Source organism: Xiphophorus hellerii, chromosome 1, assembly GCF_003331165.1.
Source record: "Xiphophorus hellerii strain 12219 chromosome 1, Xiphophorus_hellerii-4.1, whole genome shotgun sequence".
Classification (NCBI taxonomy): domain Eukaryota; kingdom Metazoa; phylum Chordata; class Actinopteri; order Cyprinodontiformes; family Poeciliidae; genus Xiphophorus; species Xiphophorus hellerii.
The window spans coordinates 31456270-31476057 of record NC_045672.1 but is presented as its reverse complement, the minus strand read 5'-3'; the positions used below and the strand labels follow the sequence as shown (position 1 = coordinate 31476057).

At 40.5% G+C, this 19788-nt stretch overlaps 2 protein-coding genes across 6 annotated transcripts in view; one reads left to right on the top strand and one right to left on the bottom strand.

Annotated features, from left to right (window-relative positions):
• The window catches only part of vps13d (vacuolar protein sorting 13 homolog D), a 65045-nt gene extending 60432 nt beyond the window's left edge, over nucleotides 1-4613 (top strand). For all 4 annotated transcript variants that reach the window (XM_032566376.1, XM_032566384.1, XM_032566358.1 and 1 more), the window contains 7 exons: nucleotides 162-296; nucleotides 376-543; nucleotides 1221-1353; nucleotides 1431-1626; nucleotides 2281-2412; nucleotides 2502-2742; nucleotides 3866-4613. In XM_032566376.1, coding sequence (XP_032422267.1) covers nucleotides 162-296; nucleotides 376-543; nucleotides 1221-1353; nucleotides 1431-1626; nucleotides 2281-2412; nucleotides 2502-2742; nucleotides 3866-3997 — 1137 coding nt within the window. In that variant the 3' untranslated portion in view covers nucleotides 3998-4613. The remainder of the gene's footprint in view (nucleotides 1-161; nucleotides 297-375; nucleotides 544-1220; nucleotides 1354-1430; nucleotides 1627-2280; nucleotides 2413-2501; nucleotides 2743-3865) is intronic.
• On the bottom strand, nucleotides 4562-17721 carry LOC116722313 (immunoglobulin superfamily member 21-like). 2 transcript variants are annotated; one of them, XM_032566547.1, is made up of 10 exons: nucleotides 16922-17721; nucleotides 12881-12993; nucleotides 12011-12132; nucleotides 11784-11902; nucleotides 10718-10833; nucleotides 9107-9602; nucleotides 7858-7958; nucleotides 6897-7089; nucleotides 6784-6822; nucleotides 4562-5994 (listed from the first exon to the last, which is right to left on the bottom strand). In XM_032566547.1, exons 1-10 carry the CDS (start codon nucleotides 16983-16985, stop codon nucleotides 5915-5917), a joined length of 1443 nt encoding a protein of 480 aa, XP_032422438.1. In that variant the 5' UTR covers nucleotides 16986-17721; the 3' UTR covers nucleotides 4562-5914. The 2 variants fall into 2 exon arrangements, with proteins under 2 accessions (XP_032422438.1, XP_032422443.1); XM_032566552.1 differs by lacking the exon at nucleotides 16922-17721 and adding an exon at nucleotides 13319-14210.
• Nucleotides 17722-19788: the final 2067 nt, after the last annotated feature.

The following is a 19788-nucleotide window of genomic DNA, read 5'->3' as shown; positions in this document are numbered from 1 at the left end:
GTTGTTTTGTTTCCGTCACGGGTAAATTTATATTTCTATGTATAAAAAATTATTTGAACTTCTACTTCCAGGTTGGAACCAAAGAATTTGAGAATAATTTCCGTTTTAAAGTGGTTCTGATTGAGGCTGGTGGTTTTGATGTCGGGTTTTTTCCTGTCCAGGCTCTTAAAGGCACCCTGGGCTTCCCGCTGATCCGCTTCGAGGACGCGGTCATCAACATGTACCCGTTTACCAGAGTCCACCCCTACGAGACGCAGGAGATCATCATCGACGACGTCCTCAAGCACTTCCGAGAGGTCAGAGTTCACACATCCGGGCTCGTCTATCCGAACAAGAATCGGTTCTGGTTCTTCACGCTCCGGAACTTCCCTGCAGGAGCTGATGAGCCAGGCGGCACAGATCCTGGGCTCTGTGGACTTCCTGGGGAACCCGATGGGCCTCCTGAACGACGTCTCCGAGGGAATGACCAAGCTCATCAAGCACGGCAACGTGCACGGCATGCTCCTCAACGTCACGCACGGCGTCTCCAACTCCGCCGCCAAGGTACCGAGTCAATGGATCCGGTCGCTGCAGATGACCCGCTTCTCTGACAACTAGCCAGTTTATGAATAACATTTTTATTATGACGCCAAATCATCTGTTTCAAATAAATAACTGCAGTGTGTTTTTACCAAAAATTATCTATATACTTGCATAAAATGTTTCATTTCAAAATGTCAAAAATCCATGCAGTTTTTTTACAAGTGTTGTGTGTTTTAATAACATTTTTATTACATAGAAACAAAATAAAAAGGAAAATATAACAAATAGTAATGGGAGAGAATTTGGCCCACTGAAAAAAATAGACTTTAATCTCAGAAATCAGACATTTGAAAATGAAAAGACTCTAAGAAAAAAGGTAAAAAATTCAGAGAAAAAGTCAAAATTACATTTTAATGTCCAAAATTCTTAGAATTTTGGACATTAAAACATTTAAAAAGTTTGAGCAGAATTTGCTCATACATCCAGCCCCTATCGTCTATTATTACCATTTCTTTCTATTCTATTACTTATTCACCAGTTAAATAAATTATTTTTAAAACTAAATAGAATAATAATAGCTGCTGCAGTGTGTGAAGAGCAAACAACGAACAGAGACTGTTGTCCTATCGTTCAGGGTAAAGAACCGTTCAGAAGAATCGGATCGTTGCCCGGATCGTCATTTCTGTCTTCTCCATCAGTTTGCAGGCACGTTATCGGACGGTCTGGGTAAGACCATGGACAACCGGCACCAGACGGAGCGGGAGTACATCCGGTACTGCGGCGCCACCAGCGGGGAGCACCTGGTGGCCGGGATCCACGGCCTCGCTCACGGTGAGCCGGCGAACGCCGAGTCACGGCAACATGGCCGCTCTGCTGGTTCATGACTGTAAGTCGCCCCCGACCTGCAGGAATCATCGGGGGCATGACGAGCATCATCACCTCCACCGTGGAGGGCGTGAAGACGGACGGCGGCGTCAGCGGCTTCTTCTCCGGACTCGGTAAAGGTCTGGTGGGAACCGTCACCAAACCCGTTGCCGGGGCGTTGGACTTTGCCTCGGAGACGGCCCAGACGGTGCGGGACATCGCCAGCCTCAGCAGCCACAGGTGGAGTTCCTCAGGGACGGGAACCACAAATACACTGCAAAAACAGAACTTCTTACCTGAAATAAGGCCAAAGTAACTTTTCAGCAAGATATAGGAGCTTGTTTTAACTAAATTATTCGGACAATCAAGTCCAAATTCTGACAAAGTACTAATTAAATAATCTGCCAGTGGAGCTAATACTTTTTAAAATCAATATTAAGAAATTATGGACATAAAACCAGTTCTTATTTCATGCTGAAAAGTTACTTGTAAGTTAGTTTGGTCTCATTTTATGGGTTTAAAAGTATCTACACTGAAAACTAGACCAACATTTGAAGTGTTACCTAGCAACAAAGTTGCTAGGTAACACAACTTTACCAACTTTACCTTTGTTGCTAGTTACCTAGCAACAAAGTTACTAGGTAACTAGCAACAGTTTAAACCCTGTTGCTAGGTAACCAAAGAGTGAGTGAGTTGGTTCCACCACCCCAGCTTAGCTAGCAGAGAGGTTGAGTTGCTAAAGTCTTCCCTCTGCCTACATCTCCCAGAATGCTGTGCGGTTCAGTGAATATTTTATATATTGATATTGATGACATGTGAATCCTGGCATGCATTGTTGATTGATTTGTTGCCCAGCCCTACTTCCTGTTTGTCTGACTGTGACTTCCTGTCCAGACTCCTGGTCCAGTGCGTCAGGAAGCCGCGCTGCTGTAAGGGTCCTCAGGGTCTGCTGCCGCTGTTCTCAGCCACGCAGGCCGAAGGTCAGGAGCAGCTCTTCCGCCTCACCAACAACATCCACTCTGAGTTGTAAGTTTTCCCGTTTGCAGCCCAAACGGAGCCGGATCACTCCGGCTTCTGTCACGTTCCCAACCCACTTCCTGGTTCTGATCCGGCAGCTTAATGGCGGTGGAGCCGATCGACACCTACAGCGTCCTCATCTCCTCCAAAGCGGTTTACTTCCTGAAGCCGGGCGACAGCGTGAACCGCGAGGGCATCGTCCTGGAGGTCAAATACGATGACCTCATCCACTGCCTGGTCTCCAGGGAGTACGGGAAAGTTTACGTCCAGCTCACCAAGAAGGCGGAGAACTCCACCAGCGGAGTGTCCATTCCCGGACCCTCGCAACAGAGACCCATGGTGAGACTCAGAACCAGAACCGCAGCGTTGCAGAGAAAACAAACATCTAAAAAAACACTTTAATGAAACGGGTCGGAGATCCAAGCTCTTATTTTACACTAAAACCTGGTTATGGAGCTGCAGGAAGAAAAAAGACATTTAAGATCCATAAACCTGGAGGAGATGATTCTCTACACTGCAAAAACACAAAATCTTACCAAGTATTTGTGGTCTAGTTTCCACTACAGAGTGCACTTAAAATAACATAAAGGTAACTTCTAGCAAGATGTAGGAGCTTGTTTTAATTCAATATTTTTTAATATTAATAAAAGTTCTAGCTTCACTGGCAGATAATTTAACTTATAATATGGGAAAAATGTCTGTTATAAATGAAATGTTTGACAGCATACAAGCTCTACTGGAGATGGAAAAAAAGAGGAGTAAATTTCAAACATCTATGTACTTTCAAGAGATGAACATTGGTAACAAAACAATGTATTTTTAATTTTTGAGTTTCAAAAGTTGAAAGTTTTTTACTTTTGAAATTTAACATTTTCCATTTTTGTTCTAAAATATTTCTGATAATTTTTCTAGAAAATCTTTGACATTTCAAGCTTTGAAAATGTCCAAGTTTTTCTATAAGATTTCTGAGATTTTTTGGCAGATATTTACTTCTCCTTTTCTCTGTCTGCTATGGCTCTAGTGCGCCGCTGTAAAATAATCTCTAAATTTTCACCAAAATTAGTTTCAAAAAGTGAAAATTGACTAGAAAAAACTCAGAAATGTTGAGATGAATTTAAGAAGTTTTTTTAGAAAAAAAAATAACTTGGAAATGTGTGAGTTTAAAATTTAAGTTTAAATGTGCGACTTTTAACTGAAAATTTTCACTCTTTCTAGAAAATTTCTGAGTTTGATCTCAAAATTTTAGTTTTTTCTAGCAAATGTATGACTTTTCAAACACTGAAAATGTAAATTTAATTCCAAAAATGTCAACTTTCAGACTCAGAAATTTCTTTTAAGGAATTATTTACCTAAAAGTTAGTTTTATTTTAAGATATTTCCAGTAGAATGGACTTGGCAGGATGTTGTGTTTTTGCAGTGTGTGAGGCCCTGCAGCCTGTAACGCTGTCGCTGTCGCCCGCAGGTCCAGGTGAAGAACGAGAGCCTCGCCTATAAGATCTCCAAGCAGATCAACTTTGCCAAAAGCCTGTACTACGAGCAGCAGCTGATGCTGCCGGCCGACGACAACGAAGACTACCTGCTGCTCGAATTCTGACGTTTTCCTCCGAAGTTCTGAAGCGACTCGGCCGGAAAAACATGCAACGCTCTAACAAACACTTTGAGACTCCTAGACTCTAAAAACTGACAGAACCACTATTTGTTTTGGACGTTCACCAACACATGTGAATATGTCTAGAAGAACCATAAACTCTGTAAATATATATATGTTGTTATATATATGTTGTTATAATAAAGATAGGATGTTAACAAGAAGCCGAGCGTCTAAACTCTAACAAGCTGCTCTTACATGTGTGTGTGTTTGTATATAAGAGTCTATTAGAGAACATGAAACTGTAGATCTGCGTTGGTTTTTAACCTTTTATCGGTGAGTCGCTCTCTGCAGGAGTCGGCCTGAATCAGACGGCAGGAAGTCCCAGAAGGAGCGACTCCGGGCAGGAAGTACCGCAGCGCTCTTATTTATCTGATCCGCTGCTCAAGGTGTGTGCTTCACGTTGGGGGAGGCGGGCGGAGGGTTTCCTGCAGGGTCAGGGTTCCTCCACTCAGTTTGCTTCACATTATGGATGCAAATGTTCTGTTATTGATCCGACAGACATGTATTGGTTTAAATTCACCCTTTAATATTTTTGCAATAAAACATTTTGTCATTTAAACAAGTGAAGCACATTTTTTTACTGTGCAAACAGGAAAAAGTGACTCTGTTGCCAGATTAGGTGGGATGTTAACATTTGTGCTGCTTTTCACAAAGTTTGGTGGATTTTTAGAAAGAAGCACAAAACTTTTAATAAAATGCCGCGATTTTGCACCTGTCTTATTTAATTTAATTTGAAATCTCTAGAATCTGTCAAACGTGACATCATCAATGATTAGTCATTGGTTAATAAATGTCATTATGTAGTATTTTAAAATAGAAATCCCAGAGTAACTTCATGATTTAAAAGGATATAACACCACACAAAACTCAAGGTTTGTTCAAAAAGTCCAGTTCTGTTTCAGCTGGAAACTGTCGACTGCTACGGTGTATTAGGGCCATGATGGATTAAAAAGAAGAGTACATTTCTGCCCAAAAACTTGGACATTTCTGAGTTTGAAAAGTCAAAGATTAACTAGAAAACACTCTGAAATTTTGGGGAAGGGTTTAGAAAAGAAACTTCAAAATTTCTGAGTTTGAAAGTCAAAAATTTTAGACTTTTCAAACTCCAAAAGTTTCAAACTTCCGAAAGTTGAAAATATTTGGTTTTTGAAACTATGACTTGGCTCCAAACCAAATATTTAATTAGCAAGCCAATATGTAGTTTGAAGCTAAATATCTAGTTAGTCAACTAAATGTTTAGTTAGCAGGATAAATATTTTGCTCCAAACTAGATAATTAGCAAGTTAAATATTTAGTAAGCAAGCCACTATTTATTTACCAGTAGCTTGGAGCGAAATCTTTAGCTAATAGGTGAAAGTCAAAATTTTCAACTTTTGAAACTGAAAAATTTTTAGAATAATCTTAGAAATTTACTAGAAAAATAAGGAGATTTAGGAGTTTTTTGGTGGAAATGTACTCCTTTCCCTGACAAGCCTTTATCAGGCCGAGAGAGAGAGAGATGTAATATTAACCTGCGTTTCTACAGAAGTTGAGATTTGGGCTGTTTCTTTTTTGTTGTTTTGTTTTGGAGTTGACCGGGTTTTAGGTTCTATTTGGGCCGGAAACTGTCAGTCAGGTCTGGCAATCCGGGTCCGGTAATCCTGGAAAAAATGTCCAGAGTTGAGATCCGGCTGACGTCCAGGATGAAAAGTTCAACCCGTCTGTCCAGATCCGCTCTCCGGACCGGGGTCCCACTCGGCGCCGGTTCCTGGACACACACCCTGCCGAAGCCGACTGACTCCTGCAGCTCCTGAGTCCGCTGAGCCTCCGGGTCCGGTCTGCCTGACCGGCTGGTGTTCTGCTGGAGCCGCGGCGCTCGGCTCATGTCAGCTCACAGGCGAAGCTCAGCAGAACCAGGAGGTTCGGTGTGACGGAGAGCCGAGTGGCCGCTGCGTTGAGAGCTGCACACAAGAACGTGATTTACCTTTAAATCAGTCTAAATGCTTTAATTCTTCATTTTAACAAGTCACCTAAATTTCCAATCAAAAATGGACAATTTGATTTAGTTTTATGTTAAATGTTTGCTTCCTTCATTTCCACTCATTTCGTCCCAGTTTGTGAAGTTACATGGTGAAAAATTAACAGCAATAATTTGGGTTATTTAGCCAGATCTAAGAGAGAAAATAAGATTTATTGATAATTGTTTCAAACTAAATAATTAACAAGCTAATATTTAGTCAGCAGGCTAAATATTTAGCTAGCAAGCTAATTATTTTGGTTTGCAAGCTATTAGATCCAATGTAATTGTAGCAAGCTAAAATTTAGTTTACAAGCTAAATGTTTAACTTCAAACTAAATATTAATCTCCACACTAAATGTTTAACTAGGAGGCTAATTATTTGGTTTGCAAGCTATTATTTTACATCGAAAATATTTTATTAGTAAGCTAAATATTTAGTTAGCAAGTTAAATATGTATGTCCAAGCTAAATGTTAAACTAGTTAGCTAACATTTAGTTAGAAAGTTAAATATTTATCTTAAATTAAATGTTTAGTTTGCAAGGTAAATATGTATCAGCAAACTAAATTTTAAACCAGTAAGCTAAAATTTAGTTGGTAAGCTCCAATGTGTTATTTAATTAGAAAGCTAAATGTTCAGCTTCAAATTAAATGTTTTTATACTTTAACTAGGCCATAAATGAGGCTGGTCATCGAATCACAGCCAGCATCACATTTCGTTCTTGAACGTACCGATAAAATGTTCCCTTCCTTTCTTCAGTCTTGGGTTCTCTGTAACACAAAGTAAAACCTGTTTGTGGCCCTGATTCTGAGCTGGTTCTGGGCCGGTTCTGAGCGGTTCTCACCGAACACGATGAGGCGGGTGTGTGTGTCGGTGGAGCCCAGAGGGTTCTGCGCCGTGCAGCGGAACATGGATCCGTTCAGCTCAGCGGGGACCCGCTCCAGAACCAGCTCCCTCCCATCGTGCTTCTCGCTGCCGTCCAGCAGGTTCCCGCCGACCCGAGTCCAGGTGAGCAGAGGCTCCGGGAACACCTTGGTCTGTGGACACAAGTTCAACCCCTTTACTCTGATGCCCTAAATAACAAACAGTGCAGTCAATTCCCTTTGAAAGTTAAAGGTTAAATTCTAACTAAATAAATTCATCTTCATTACATTAATGTGACCAAATGTCAAAGAAACATGTTGAAAGACACTAGAAATTCTTTCTAAAACTGATTTCTAATTTATTTTTTCCTAATTTATTTTTCCACCAAGTCGACAATTAACTCGAGTTACAGTCAAAAATTAACAGCAGTAATTTGGGTTACATTTTCTGTCATAACTTAAATTTTTAGCTAAGAACCTGATATTTATTTAACCAGCTAAATATTTATTTAGCCAGGTATGTATTTAGTTAGCAAGCTGATTATTTAGCTAGCACAGAGCTAAATGTTTAGCTAGCACAGAGCTAAATGTTTAGCTAACAGGCAAATTCACTTCCATTAACGGGAAGTGAACTACCAAAATAAAAGCTGGATCTTCGAAGCTCTATAAACTGTTGCTACTTCATAATTGTTACCTACAAAGTGAAGAGGGCAACGTTTATCGCTTTGCACCAAACCGATCCAGAACCGTTTTCTGGGTCGTTAGAGATCTCGGAGCAGGGAGAGAAAAAAGGTTCAGGAGCCTCATCGTTTTCATCTTAACCTTTTCATTCATGCTGACATCTCCTACCACTTATCCTGGCGATACTGAAGTTGTTCCACAGCTGTTCTGTATTACTACTTTTTCAAGCTGCACAGAGACGTTTTAGAGTCAGGAACTCACAGCAGACGGTCCCAGCTGGAAGCCCTGGACGGAAATCCGCACCGTGTCTCCCACTTTGGCCTTACTGGGTCTGGTGGACAGCTTGGGTCCTCTGGGAGCAGCTGAGGGGAAAAAAAGGACCGCACTGAAATATTTCAACCTCAAACTGTCTGCCTGGCACGTAAAGCATGCATGTAGCGACAGTGGAGAGGAAAAACACAGAAAAAGAAACGGAAGACCTGATCCAGGATCAGTTTCTAAAGAAGTTAATATCAGTAGTATCTCCTTTAGCGGCTTCATTAAAAAGAGAAACAGCGAAACAGAAAATGAGAAAGTACATATCTGAAAGTTTAGTTAGTATTATTTCTAGGTTAAAGGTCACCATGAATCTAAATCTGCTGGAAGTATGAATACTTTTGGCCCTAACTGTAGAAGCATAATATCTGAAAAACACCAGAAAACAATTAAAATAGCTGCTTTATCTGTGCTGCACATATTCACCCTTAATAAAATCATTACCGCCCTTTTTGAAACACTAGTGTGTGTGGGTGTGTGTGTGTGTGTGGGGGGGGGGGGGGGGGGGGGGGGGGGGGTGGGTGTGTGTGTGTGTGTCTCCTTTGCTTCAAGCCCTTTAAATGACTCATTTGCACAAACAACCCAGACACTGAGCATTTCAGGCAGCTTCTGAACTCATTAGTGGGAAAATAAAAGGTTGAAAATAAAACCTGCTTTAATTCCCCAAACCTTTTATACTAATGATCCACAGCAAAAGAATTGATTTCCTCTGAACTGTTTCACATCTCATCTCAAAGTTAATTAAGTTTAATACGTTATCATTTTAAAAAATGATGGATAAAAATTGGTTCTGACAGGAACAAACTGGACTGGTTGAGAACTTGTTTTTGGTATAAATGCTCTCAGCGATGGTGGGGTTCTGTGAACATTGTGAGAATAAGTCATTTGTGCAGAACAAAAGTTATGTCTGCTTTATTTGGGCCAAATAAAGCAGACATCCGGTGTCCGGTGTGATGATTTGTCTTTGTGTTTAGCCACTTTCTCACTCTCCACCAAATTGGCGCCCAACGTGTCAACAATTTTAAAAAAAACACTGATTAACTAATTATTAAGTGTGCAACAATGGGGTCTCAAATATTTAAAATACTTTCTGGCCGTTATGGTCCCTAGCCCCGGTCACTACTGGAGCAGAGACTTTTCTGAGGCGCTGGAAGCGTTGAGTGTCTGGAGATTTGGTGTTGAGTTGTGACCTTACTGAGCGTGACCTCGGCCTGCATGGGCATGGACAGAGCGGGGTGGTTGACCTCGCAGCTGAACAGGGCTTCGTTATCCAGCTGGGGGTTGAGGCTCCAGGTCAGCATGGCTCTGGCCTCCATGGTGCCGTCGCCAGCCACCTGCTGCCAGTGCTGGAAGTAGTAGAGCGGGTCGCTGCTTTGGACCCAGCGGGGAAACTCCCGGCTCACCACCGTCTCTGGGATGCCCTCTGTGGTCGACTCCAGCTTCAACCTGGATGCTTCCTCCCCGCCTTGCTCCAAGCTGTCCGTCTCATTCTCTCTAAGCCGGGCCACTTTCCCCGCTTGGTTCTGCAGGGACAGGGACTTCTGGATTTTGGTGTCGTCAACATCTCCTCTGGGAAGAACCTGGTTCACGCTCTGGTTTCTTTTGGAGGCTTTACTGTGATGTCCCGCCAAGGAAGAATACCGAGCTGCTGGAAACACGTCAATGAGCTCACCGTCCCGTTTGAAGTAAACCTGGAAGACAAAAGGTTTGGAAAAGTTAAGAGACCTTTGGAGACGGATTGAGAATGCTTTCACACCTGATACTCCAGTAAACCCGGTTCCTTTGGACCCAAAACGTCATCATCTGCTCCACCTCCAGCTGCTGTGGTTTTCTTTCTCTCTGCTCTGAGTCAAACCAACCAAACCCTCTGAGCAACCTGTTCCCCTCCTGGCCTGTGGGGGCGCTGCACCAAGAACCACTGAAGGAAACGACACAAAAACCTCTGAAGACACTGAGAGCAACTTCCTTCTTCACCAGATGGAAACAAGATGGAGGCGTCAAATTTTAGCGGTTGGAGGATTTCTCTTTAGTCTTTGGCTAAAAATCATGAGCCATTTCTCCTGCTAGCGCTAGGCTAGCATGTTTGTTTTGGTTGTATTTACCCAGAATGCCCTGTGCTATAGTCCGCTTCCTGCTTTTGGAGCGGTCTCTGGTCTGCTTGGTGTTCAGATATGCATCCAAACCAAACCAGAGTTCATTTCAACCGAACCCAGATCGAGGTTTGGAGGACCAAAGTTTGATTATCATTCACACCAACCCAAACGAACCGGACTTAGAGCGGCTGAACGGGGCTCTAAGCTGTTTGAGTTCCCTGCCTCTCACCCAGTCAGGACCGAAGATGGCTCCAGCTGCCCTATAAACAATATCTCGCAGCTGAATTCAAAAATGAAAACATTAAATAGGTTATTAGATTAATCTCTGTGAGAATAAGATTAGTTTATGTCGATCATAAATGATTTTGGAAAGCTGAATTTCTTTGCCACTGGATTTGATTTCATCACAAATGCAGCTGTTTGCTAATCCTCCGGTATTAATGCCGAATACTTTGGCAAAGAGGTCGCGCAGGGTACAGACCACAGCCACAAATAGCTTTTTAATTTCAAACTTTCTATCTGCTTCAGGCTGCATTTCTGTGTGTGTTCGTTTCATATCAAATCCAGCTGTGAACTCATTACTACCCGCCAGGCTCTCATTTGCTCTGTTACGCTTTTCATTTCTCTCCACCATCATAAATAGATTGCAAACTGGATTTTTTTGGGATACAATAATATCTGGGGAGCGATAACAGCAGACGGATCCGTCTTACCGAGGGAGCCGGCTTTGCTCCAGTAACAATGCAAACCAGGGTGAAGTTCTTGGCCTCGTAACGGCTGAACGGAGCGGGACTGTTGGCTGCTGCCACAGAAATAGACCTGGGGGGAACTGCAGGGAAAACACAAATATATTCACACACTGGAGGGGATTTATACCCACACATTACAGGCTGAGAGACGAGACTGCGGCGCTCTCACCATCACTACACCACACCGTCCAAAATGGCTGCCACCAGTTTAAGAGCTTTTTGATCTCTAATGTCTATTTGTGAGTTTTTCCCACTAGAAATTAGATAAAAAGCTGAGAAGTTTGTTATTCAGCATGTTTTGCTAATGGCTAGCCCGAACACAGACTCCCACAAAGGTTTTACTGGTTTTCACATCAGTTTAGTCTGGGAGGCCATTTGCAAAGTTACACAGTGGAGGATTAACAGCAATAATTTTGGTTCACTTAACAAATGAACCCAAATTATTTTTTTGGTGTATGTATATTCATCTTCTGCATATTTTTACCAGATTATTCATTCATTTATAAATCTCACAGTTTCAGACTAAATATTTAATTAATAAGCCAAATATTTAATCTACAAACTGAATATTTAGTTAGCAAGCTAAATATTTAGCTTGCTAACTAAATATCTGATTAGCAAGCTAATTAATTTGAAGCTAAATATTTAGCTTAAAAATTAGCTTTAAACTGAATAGTTAGCATGTTAACTAAATAATTAGCTAACTAAGTAGTTAGTTTGAAGCTAATATTTAGTTGGCAAGCTAGTTAGCGAACTAAATAGTTATCTAGCTGAATAGTTAATTTGAAGCTAGATATTTAGCTTTAAACTGACTTGCTAGTTTGCTAACAAGCTCTGATGTCATTTCCTCCCACGTCGTCCATGTTCATCCTCGCTGTAACTTCTGACATTGCGTTGAAACAAAGTGCATTTCACACTGAACTGCTCTGACAAAATGTTATAACTTACTGTTTATAAGAGACATGAATGTTTTCCCTCAATATTAACCATTTTTAAAATGTGTGGCAGTAAAGATGAAATGAAGTCGAACCGATAACGGAGAGCGTGACGCTGCCAGACGCTTCGATCAGCTGATCTCTGGAGCCTTTGCTGTAGATCCCCACATGGCATTCATACAGGCCGTCATCCTCCAGCTGCACCTCAGGGAGGCTGTTAGCAAGGAAATGACCTCATGTTACTGGACCAAATATTCTACGTCCATCGTTTTGTTTTTATTGTGTTAAATAATAGTAATTGACCCCTGGCAGCCATTCGTACCGAACTGTTGAGTGGTAAACCAGTTCCTCTCGTTTGTTTGTGTCCTCCATGTTGGAGAAACTCGTGTTGTAAACAGAATCGTAGGTGAAAATCTTTTGCTTGGCATTGCCTCCTTCAATTACCTGCAAAGCAAAACCATTCAAAACAAAAACGCTGGTTTCACCTAAACAATGAGGAGTAAAACTGAAAACATTTAGTTTTCTGTCATGAGAAAGAGAAGAAAGGGAATGAGTTTTATTCAGTTTTCAAAACCTAGAGGGAACTCACCAGTTTATTCATGTGAACTGATTGGTGACTAGTGTATTTAAATGTGAGTTGTTACTAATAATTTGGTCAATAGTGAATAATGTAGGATTAAAAACTCTGTATATGAACTGATAATCAACGAATCAAGTGTATTTGTGTAGCACATTTCAGTTCAAAGTGCTTTAGATTAAAAAATAAACAAAGTAATAAAAACACAACAATTATGAAAACCAGAAACAAACATTACAGTTTGATGAGTGGCATCATCAAAATATGTTGGTCAATGTTTCATTTATTATGGTTCAAAAGCAGCTCTAAGCAGCTGGGCTTTTAGCCCTGATTTAAAGGAACTCAGCGTTTCGGCTGTTTTGCAGTTTTCTTGAAGTTTGTTCCAGATTTGTGGTGCATAGAAGCTGAATGCTGAATGATTGGTCGTAAAAAAAACTTGTCTTCTCATGTGTGGAACCAAAAATGGAAGAAATTTCCTCACATGGGCCACTCTCATATTTTACTTATTTTATTTGTGAAAACATAAAATGACCAAACTGAAGTTTGGAGGCAGAAATGTGATCAATGCAAACGTCCAGGCCAGAACGTTGCAGCCCGTTTATGCTGAATGCTCACCTGAAACCACGCGATCTCTCTCAGGGTGCCGTCCGTCTGGAAGTTGCACTTTAACGTGATCGTGTCGCCGATGACGGCAGGTTGGAGGGGATCCATGGAAACGATCAGGTAACCTGCAGGTGAGGCACAAACAGGTGGGAAATCACCTGAGAAACTTACAGACACCACATTGTCCAATACAGAACTTAAGGGTTAAATCTGACAAAAAGCAACAATAGATGATCATGATGCTGCCACCACCGTGTTTCAGTGTGGGTGTCTTGTTGCCATGGTAATAATCTGTTGATTTTGAGACAATGCCTTTCAGAACTCCTCCTCTGCCTCTCTGCTACAGCTACAAGATGTTTGTTTTCATCAGGAGTGAATCAATATCCGGCTCTCCACCTTGACCTTGGGAACAAAGGTCACCTTGCAGAGCAACGCGGCAGCCAGCCTCACCTCCGCTGCACCGGCCGCTGAACCATGATGTCACCGCGGCTGCAGATTATTTTCCTCCCATGTTTTTCCTCTTAATCCTCATAGAGCTTTTGATCCAAAGAGCCGGGCATTGCCCATCTCTGGCCTCTCCAGACACACAAACAATGTGGAAGAAAGATTAAAACATTTCCAAACGGGGTCAAAGAGTTCCCAGCAACCTGCAAAAAATTATTTACCCATAAAAACCGTTTGGGAATCTGGAAATGAAACATTAGAAACTGATATGACTGATTTAAACAGGGAGACGTGAACTTCAGCTACAAACTTCACTGTATTTTAATGGGATTTTATACAGAAAATTACATATCTGGAATCTCGAAAGTGCGGCTTGAGAGTTTGAGGATGGAGCTAAATCCAGGACAAAACTGAAATAAAAACTGTTAGAGGCAGAAAGCTGGAATGGAGGCTCAGCTTTCAGCAGGAGAACCATCATAAACATACAGCCAGAAATGCACTGGAAACGTTTACATTCATGTCGTAGAATGGCCTAGTCAAAGTCAAAGCTGAGAATCTGTTTAAAATTTTAAAATTGATGTTCACAGACAGTTTCCATTCAATCTGACTCAGCTGGAGCTCTTCTGTGTAGAAAAATGGGCAAAAACCCCAAAAAGATCACTACTGGTGAATAAAAATGTCCGCCACACTTTTCAGATTTTGCTTAGCATTACTTCACATTAGTCTAATACACAAAATCCTTGTAAGATGGGAAATGGTGAAAGAAGAAGATGCTTGATCTGCAGGGCGGCCATGTTGTCTCCTCATGTGACGTCAGTGATCAGACAGCAGCAACATCCATCCATCCATCCATCCATCCATCCATCCATCCATCCATCCATCCATCCATCCACCCATCCATCCACCCATCCACCCACCCATCCACCCATCCATCCACCCATCCATCCATCCATCCATCCATCCATCCATCCACTCCTAGTGGGACAGTAATGAAATCCTCCAGATAAAGTGATCCAGATCAGATGGATGAACTTCCTCTAATGCAGTGGAGTCCAGGTCGGTCCTGGAGGGCCGGCATGCTGCATGTTTTAGTTCTCTTCCTGGATCAAATGATGGCTCATGAGAGACCTAAGAAGAACATCGACATGCTGAGAAGGTAGTTACTCCCCCAGGGAGAGAATGCTGTCCCTCCAGGACCGACTCTGGACACCACTGGTCTAACGTCTCCTTTCAGTGAGGAGAACCAGCGGCTCCACATGGAGCTTCCTGTGGATGAAGGAGCTAACATGGAGTCGAGCTGCTGATCCTTCAGATGGTCGGGACATCTCATTAGAAGGCATTACTTAGTGAAGCGGTAAGGCCAACTGGATCAGAACCAGAAGATTCCCGATGAGATCCTGGACAGTGATTGTGTCTCTAGGGAGACGGGTGTCTGGGTTTTATTAGAGTCCAAGATCATGGGCAGAAAATCTGTGGATTCTGCTTGGGGATTAACATCCATGCACTTTGTGATTTCAACAGCCACAAGCATTTAATCACTTGAAAGTACAGATTACCATAAGCAATATGGCTCAGAGTCAGACAATGGACTCTTTTATCCCCAAAGGAACATCTCCAAACAGAGTTAGGTAACCCACTAGAGAACAGTCCTGCTCTGATGGCACAAAGCTGTCTCCACACAAACCCCAACCATAAAGTCAGCTAGATTAACTTATAATAAATCAAACACTAACACTTTATCTAAGAAATACCCAGAAGCAGATTTGAATTTTCGCTGTAAAAGATTTAATCAAAGATGTGTTTTAATGTCTGTTTCATAAAAAGCGCCTGTGAACGTGACGGACATCAAAACAAACTCTGTTCATGATATTCTTGGTTAGAGTTTGAAAGCGTTGATAATTGTCTTAATTTGAAAGGCAGACCATAATAACTCCCGCTTTGTAATAAGTTGGCCTACCATGAACTATTCCTGGATCTGTTCTTACCGCTAGGGGGCAACAAACCACGGTACTACACTGTTAAGTCTAGTCAAAAACAGATAGACGGTCGCCTAATGTCGCTTTTATTTAATTTATTTCACTGTAAAAAAAAAAGTCATAGTGATGCGCGGTTGGCTGCACAAATAAAGAAAGGCGCGAGTCAAACTTTTATCGTTGTTTTATAGTTTATTGTTTTTTTCCTGTAACAAGGACAGATTGATAATCTCAAGGACTGTCAACCTTTGGTGTATTCACGGATTTTACACTTCTAACAAGGTAAGAAGATTAATGTTCTTACTTCATAAGTGAGTAAGATTAATAAAATGCAATCAAATATTGCATTATTAGGAAGATACATAAGATGTAGCCTAGCATGTACAAAAGAAAACTGATTAGCATCGAGACTTTTTAAATCAGGAAACGTCGTTTATGACATGATGGAACAGGTTCCTGTAGCATAAAGTCAGACAAAGTTGGAGACTTGAGAACATAAAAACATGAAGAGGGAGATGGTTTGGCTCGGTTTCTAAGCTAGCTATGTAACTTCAGAATATCCATCATGGCGCCTCAAGGTGATCAAGTGACGTAGTTTACAAATGGTCAATAACAAAGAATGATTGCTGAGTCAGCAATAAGTGCAGGAGGGGTAAGGGGGCACTGGTGGTTAGCATCAGTCCTCAAAAGTAATATCTTATGTTTGTTTGTATGAACTCTTCCACTAATCCGCCAATAACGGAGCTCATTTTTGTTGAGCACTTTAGCATTTTGCTAACTTAGAAAACATTTAGCGCACTTCGCTTCCACAAGGTAACATTTTTCAAATAAATTCTAAATTACTAATAAGGAATTAAGTTTAAGTTATCACTTTAGTACTTTAGCATTAGCTTCTGCTAAATATTATGTTAGTGTATCACTTTAGGATTAGCAGAACTAGCTTTTTAGTTAATCATAACATAGTATTTAGCTTCTTTTAAATACCACGTTGGTGTAGCGCTTTAGCTTTAGCAGAACTAGCTTTTTTAGTTAGCACTGGTTCCACTGGTTCCAAACTGATTGGAATGGTTTAAATGTCTCCTTTGGCTTTGTGTACATTCCTGCCGTACACACAGCGTGTCCTGCAAGAAATCTTTCTGATTTCATGTGTAAAAATATACAAACTCCACAGCATTTGTAACTTGTTTGAAATGTAAATGTTATTTTTCTTTCTTTTAACAAAACTTCATCCTAAATATGCAAAAAAGCCCCTTTAATTGTACATTTGTGCTGGTGCTTAATGAACTAAACCCATTAAAGGGAATGAGATGCAGTCAAGCGTGATTAAATTAAAATAATGAGATCATAACTTCTGATGATGATGATTAAAAATAAAACGAACACCAGCTGGATCACAGGGAAGGTTTTTAATGAAAGTGAGAGTAACAAAGATAAAGCAGTTTGAAAAACACAACAAATTTAAATTTAAGTTATTTCTTAGGGACACTTTAATGAATATTTCTGTTTAAAAAAAGAAGCTAAAAGGCTGTTTTTTATGTTCTCCCTGAAAAATGATTAATTTGTCCTGCTAAAAACATGAAGGGAACTGAACTGAGTAGGTGTTTTGCTGTGGGATAGATTCAGATGCCGTTCTTACCTTTCGTTGGGCTCAGGGTGTGAGAGAGCAGGAGGAAGCAGCAGAGAGCGAGCGGACCTTTCATCCTGCTGGGTGCTGCTCAGACCTGCCGACGCTCCATCTGCTATCAGCCTGGTTTTATCTCCCACTGAGGCTGAATGCAGAGGCTCAGCAGGTTTATATCACAGGATTACTGCAGCTTCAGCACGCTCTCTCTCTCTCTGTTGCTCTCTGGACTCGTAACTTAATGTAATTTAACCTGAATTTATTATCAAAGCAGCACTTTACAGCAGAAGGTTTCTCACGCAGCTTCCCTCTCTTATCCAGTTATATGTGATCCAATCGATTCAACCCAATCCAGAACAGTCAGGTTCAGGATCAAATCCAATTTAATATATCCCAATTTAATCCAATTTTAATGCAAGGCGATCTGATCTGGTAACTGTAGAAGGCCAGTTAGGGTGAGGCAGTCAGCATGACCTGCAGCAGGAATGTTTCCTCACAATCTGAAAAATATCTCCACAGATATGGGAGGTTTCTGCACCTGCACCATCATTTATTACCAACAAATTTAACTAGGTTTATAAGTGACTCCCGGGGCTGAATCTACGCAAAATGGAAAATAACACATTCACCACTGGATCTACAGCAACAGCCACTGCACAACCTCTAAATATTTAGTTTGGTTCTAAATATTTAGAGCTAAACATTTAGCCCAGAGTTAAATATATTGTCCAAAATATTTAGCTGTGGAGCAAAAATATTTTACTTCTTATTAAACATTTAGCTTTCAAACTTAATATTTAGTTTAGAGCTACATATTTAGCTTCAAATCAGCTAAATATTTAGCCGATTTAGCTTGCTCACAAAGTATTTAGTCTGCTAACTAAATATTTAGATGCAAACTAGTTAGCTTGAAGCTAAATATTTTTTAGTCTAAATATTTAGCTTGTTTAGCTTGCTAGCTAAATATGGTCTTACTAAAAGTAAATAATTAGCTTATTTAACTTGCTAAATAAAATGTAGTTTTTAAACTAAATATACTTGTTAACTAAATATTTATTTAGAGCTAAATATTTATTTAACTTACAAAATTTAACTTACTTAGCTTGCTAACTAAATATTTAGTTCAAAACCAAATATTTATTCTTTAAACTAAATAGCTTGCTAGCTAAATATTTTTGTTTGAAACAATGACATTCATAAATAATGCATAACAAGGTGAAAATATGACTTTGAATAATGACCCCCATTCCTTTTCTTATTACAATAATCCAAATTATTGCTGATAATTTTTGAATGTTTAACTTTACAAACAGCAGCCCATAAAAACCAGTGTGTAATTAATTAAGCCAGTTAAAACTAACTGTCTGAACCAGAGCAGAAAACTTTGTTAAAGGAAAAACTCTTCCAGCTAAGACATCCTGTCCTGTTTTCCAGCCTGGACACAGAAACAGTAATAAAATGAATTCACCACCAGGGGGAGCTGTCTGATAAACTAATAGCTGCTGACATTTAATTCAGTGAAACAGAAACAAACTAAGTCAGCCGTCCTGCTTCCCTCTGTGTCGGGTTGGTGATCTGAATCTGAGTTTGTGTTATAAAGAAACTGATTTGTAATTATTCTGATCATAACCTTCAGTCTTCCCTTAAATCACGCTCCCACGCTCCGGCCATGTTGTTGGCTTAGCGACGTGTTTCTGGGCCGGTTAATGGTGGAACGTTACCCAGAGCGACAAGAAGATCAGAACGACTTCGATCGTATCTGAATCCCGCTGCAGGTTTTCCGCTTTAGACCCTGCGCTGAATTTATTTGTCACTTACTTCCCATCAGGAGGAAAATCTGCAGCTTTCTCCAGTTTTTAACGCCTGGATGTGGGAGGATGTTGAGTGCAGGCCGGTTGAGCTCTGCAGCTGTCGGCCGTCGCTCCAGATGTAATGTGGGTGGACAGACCAGTTCTCCCAGTCCCACCATTACAAACCCACAGTGGCGTTCCCTTTTCAGTGCCTGTCCGATGCAGTTAGATTCAGTCCGAATTACAAACAGACTTACAGCACGAATCATCTGACAGCCGTCGGTTTTATTTAACGTGATCCACAGCAGCTTTCAGGCAGCAGATTCACACCTACGATGGCGGCGAATTACGGCCTCCGAAGATGAGGAGATGAGTACATTTCTGGCAAAAAGCCTCAGAAATTTTTAGATTGATCGCAAAATTTTTTAGAACAAGAAAGGAAAATGTATGAACTTGAAAAGTTGCTATAGAAAAAAAATGAAATTTTGAGATTAGTCCCAGAAATGTTCTAGGAAAAAACTTTTTGGCAGAAATTTACTCAACTTGCTCTAATCTACAGCCTGACTGGAGAGGAAAAAGGGAGCAAATTTCTGCCAAAAAAAACCTAAAATGTTCTAGAAAAAACTTGAAAACCTTCAAAAATTTTGACAAAAGTTGAAAATTTTTTATGCTTAAAACTCAGAAAATGTCTCTTTTTTTCTAGCAAATTTTCAACTTTTTAAACTCAGAGATTTCTTCTTTTTTTTCTAAAAGTTTTTGGCAGAATTTTATGTTGACCTTTTTTATATCTATTGCACCTCTCATCCTTTAGGTAGCGTCAGTATTTTCTGGGTTTTTGTCAAGCTGATTATTTCTGTTTTGCTTGAAATCTGCTTTGTGTTTCAGTATTTCTGTATATTCATCTCTGAATCTTGTTAAACAGTTTTACTGTTTTTATTGCGTCTCCCTTCTGTTGTGACACTCATGATGATAGAAACCAAACAGGATTTGATTGGTCTGGAATCACTTTATTTAATTTGTTTAATCTCATCTTCAGATTCATCAGACACATAAAAGTGGATTCAAATCAACAACAGATTTACATGAAGAACA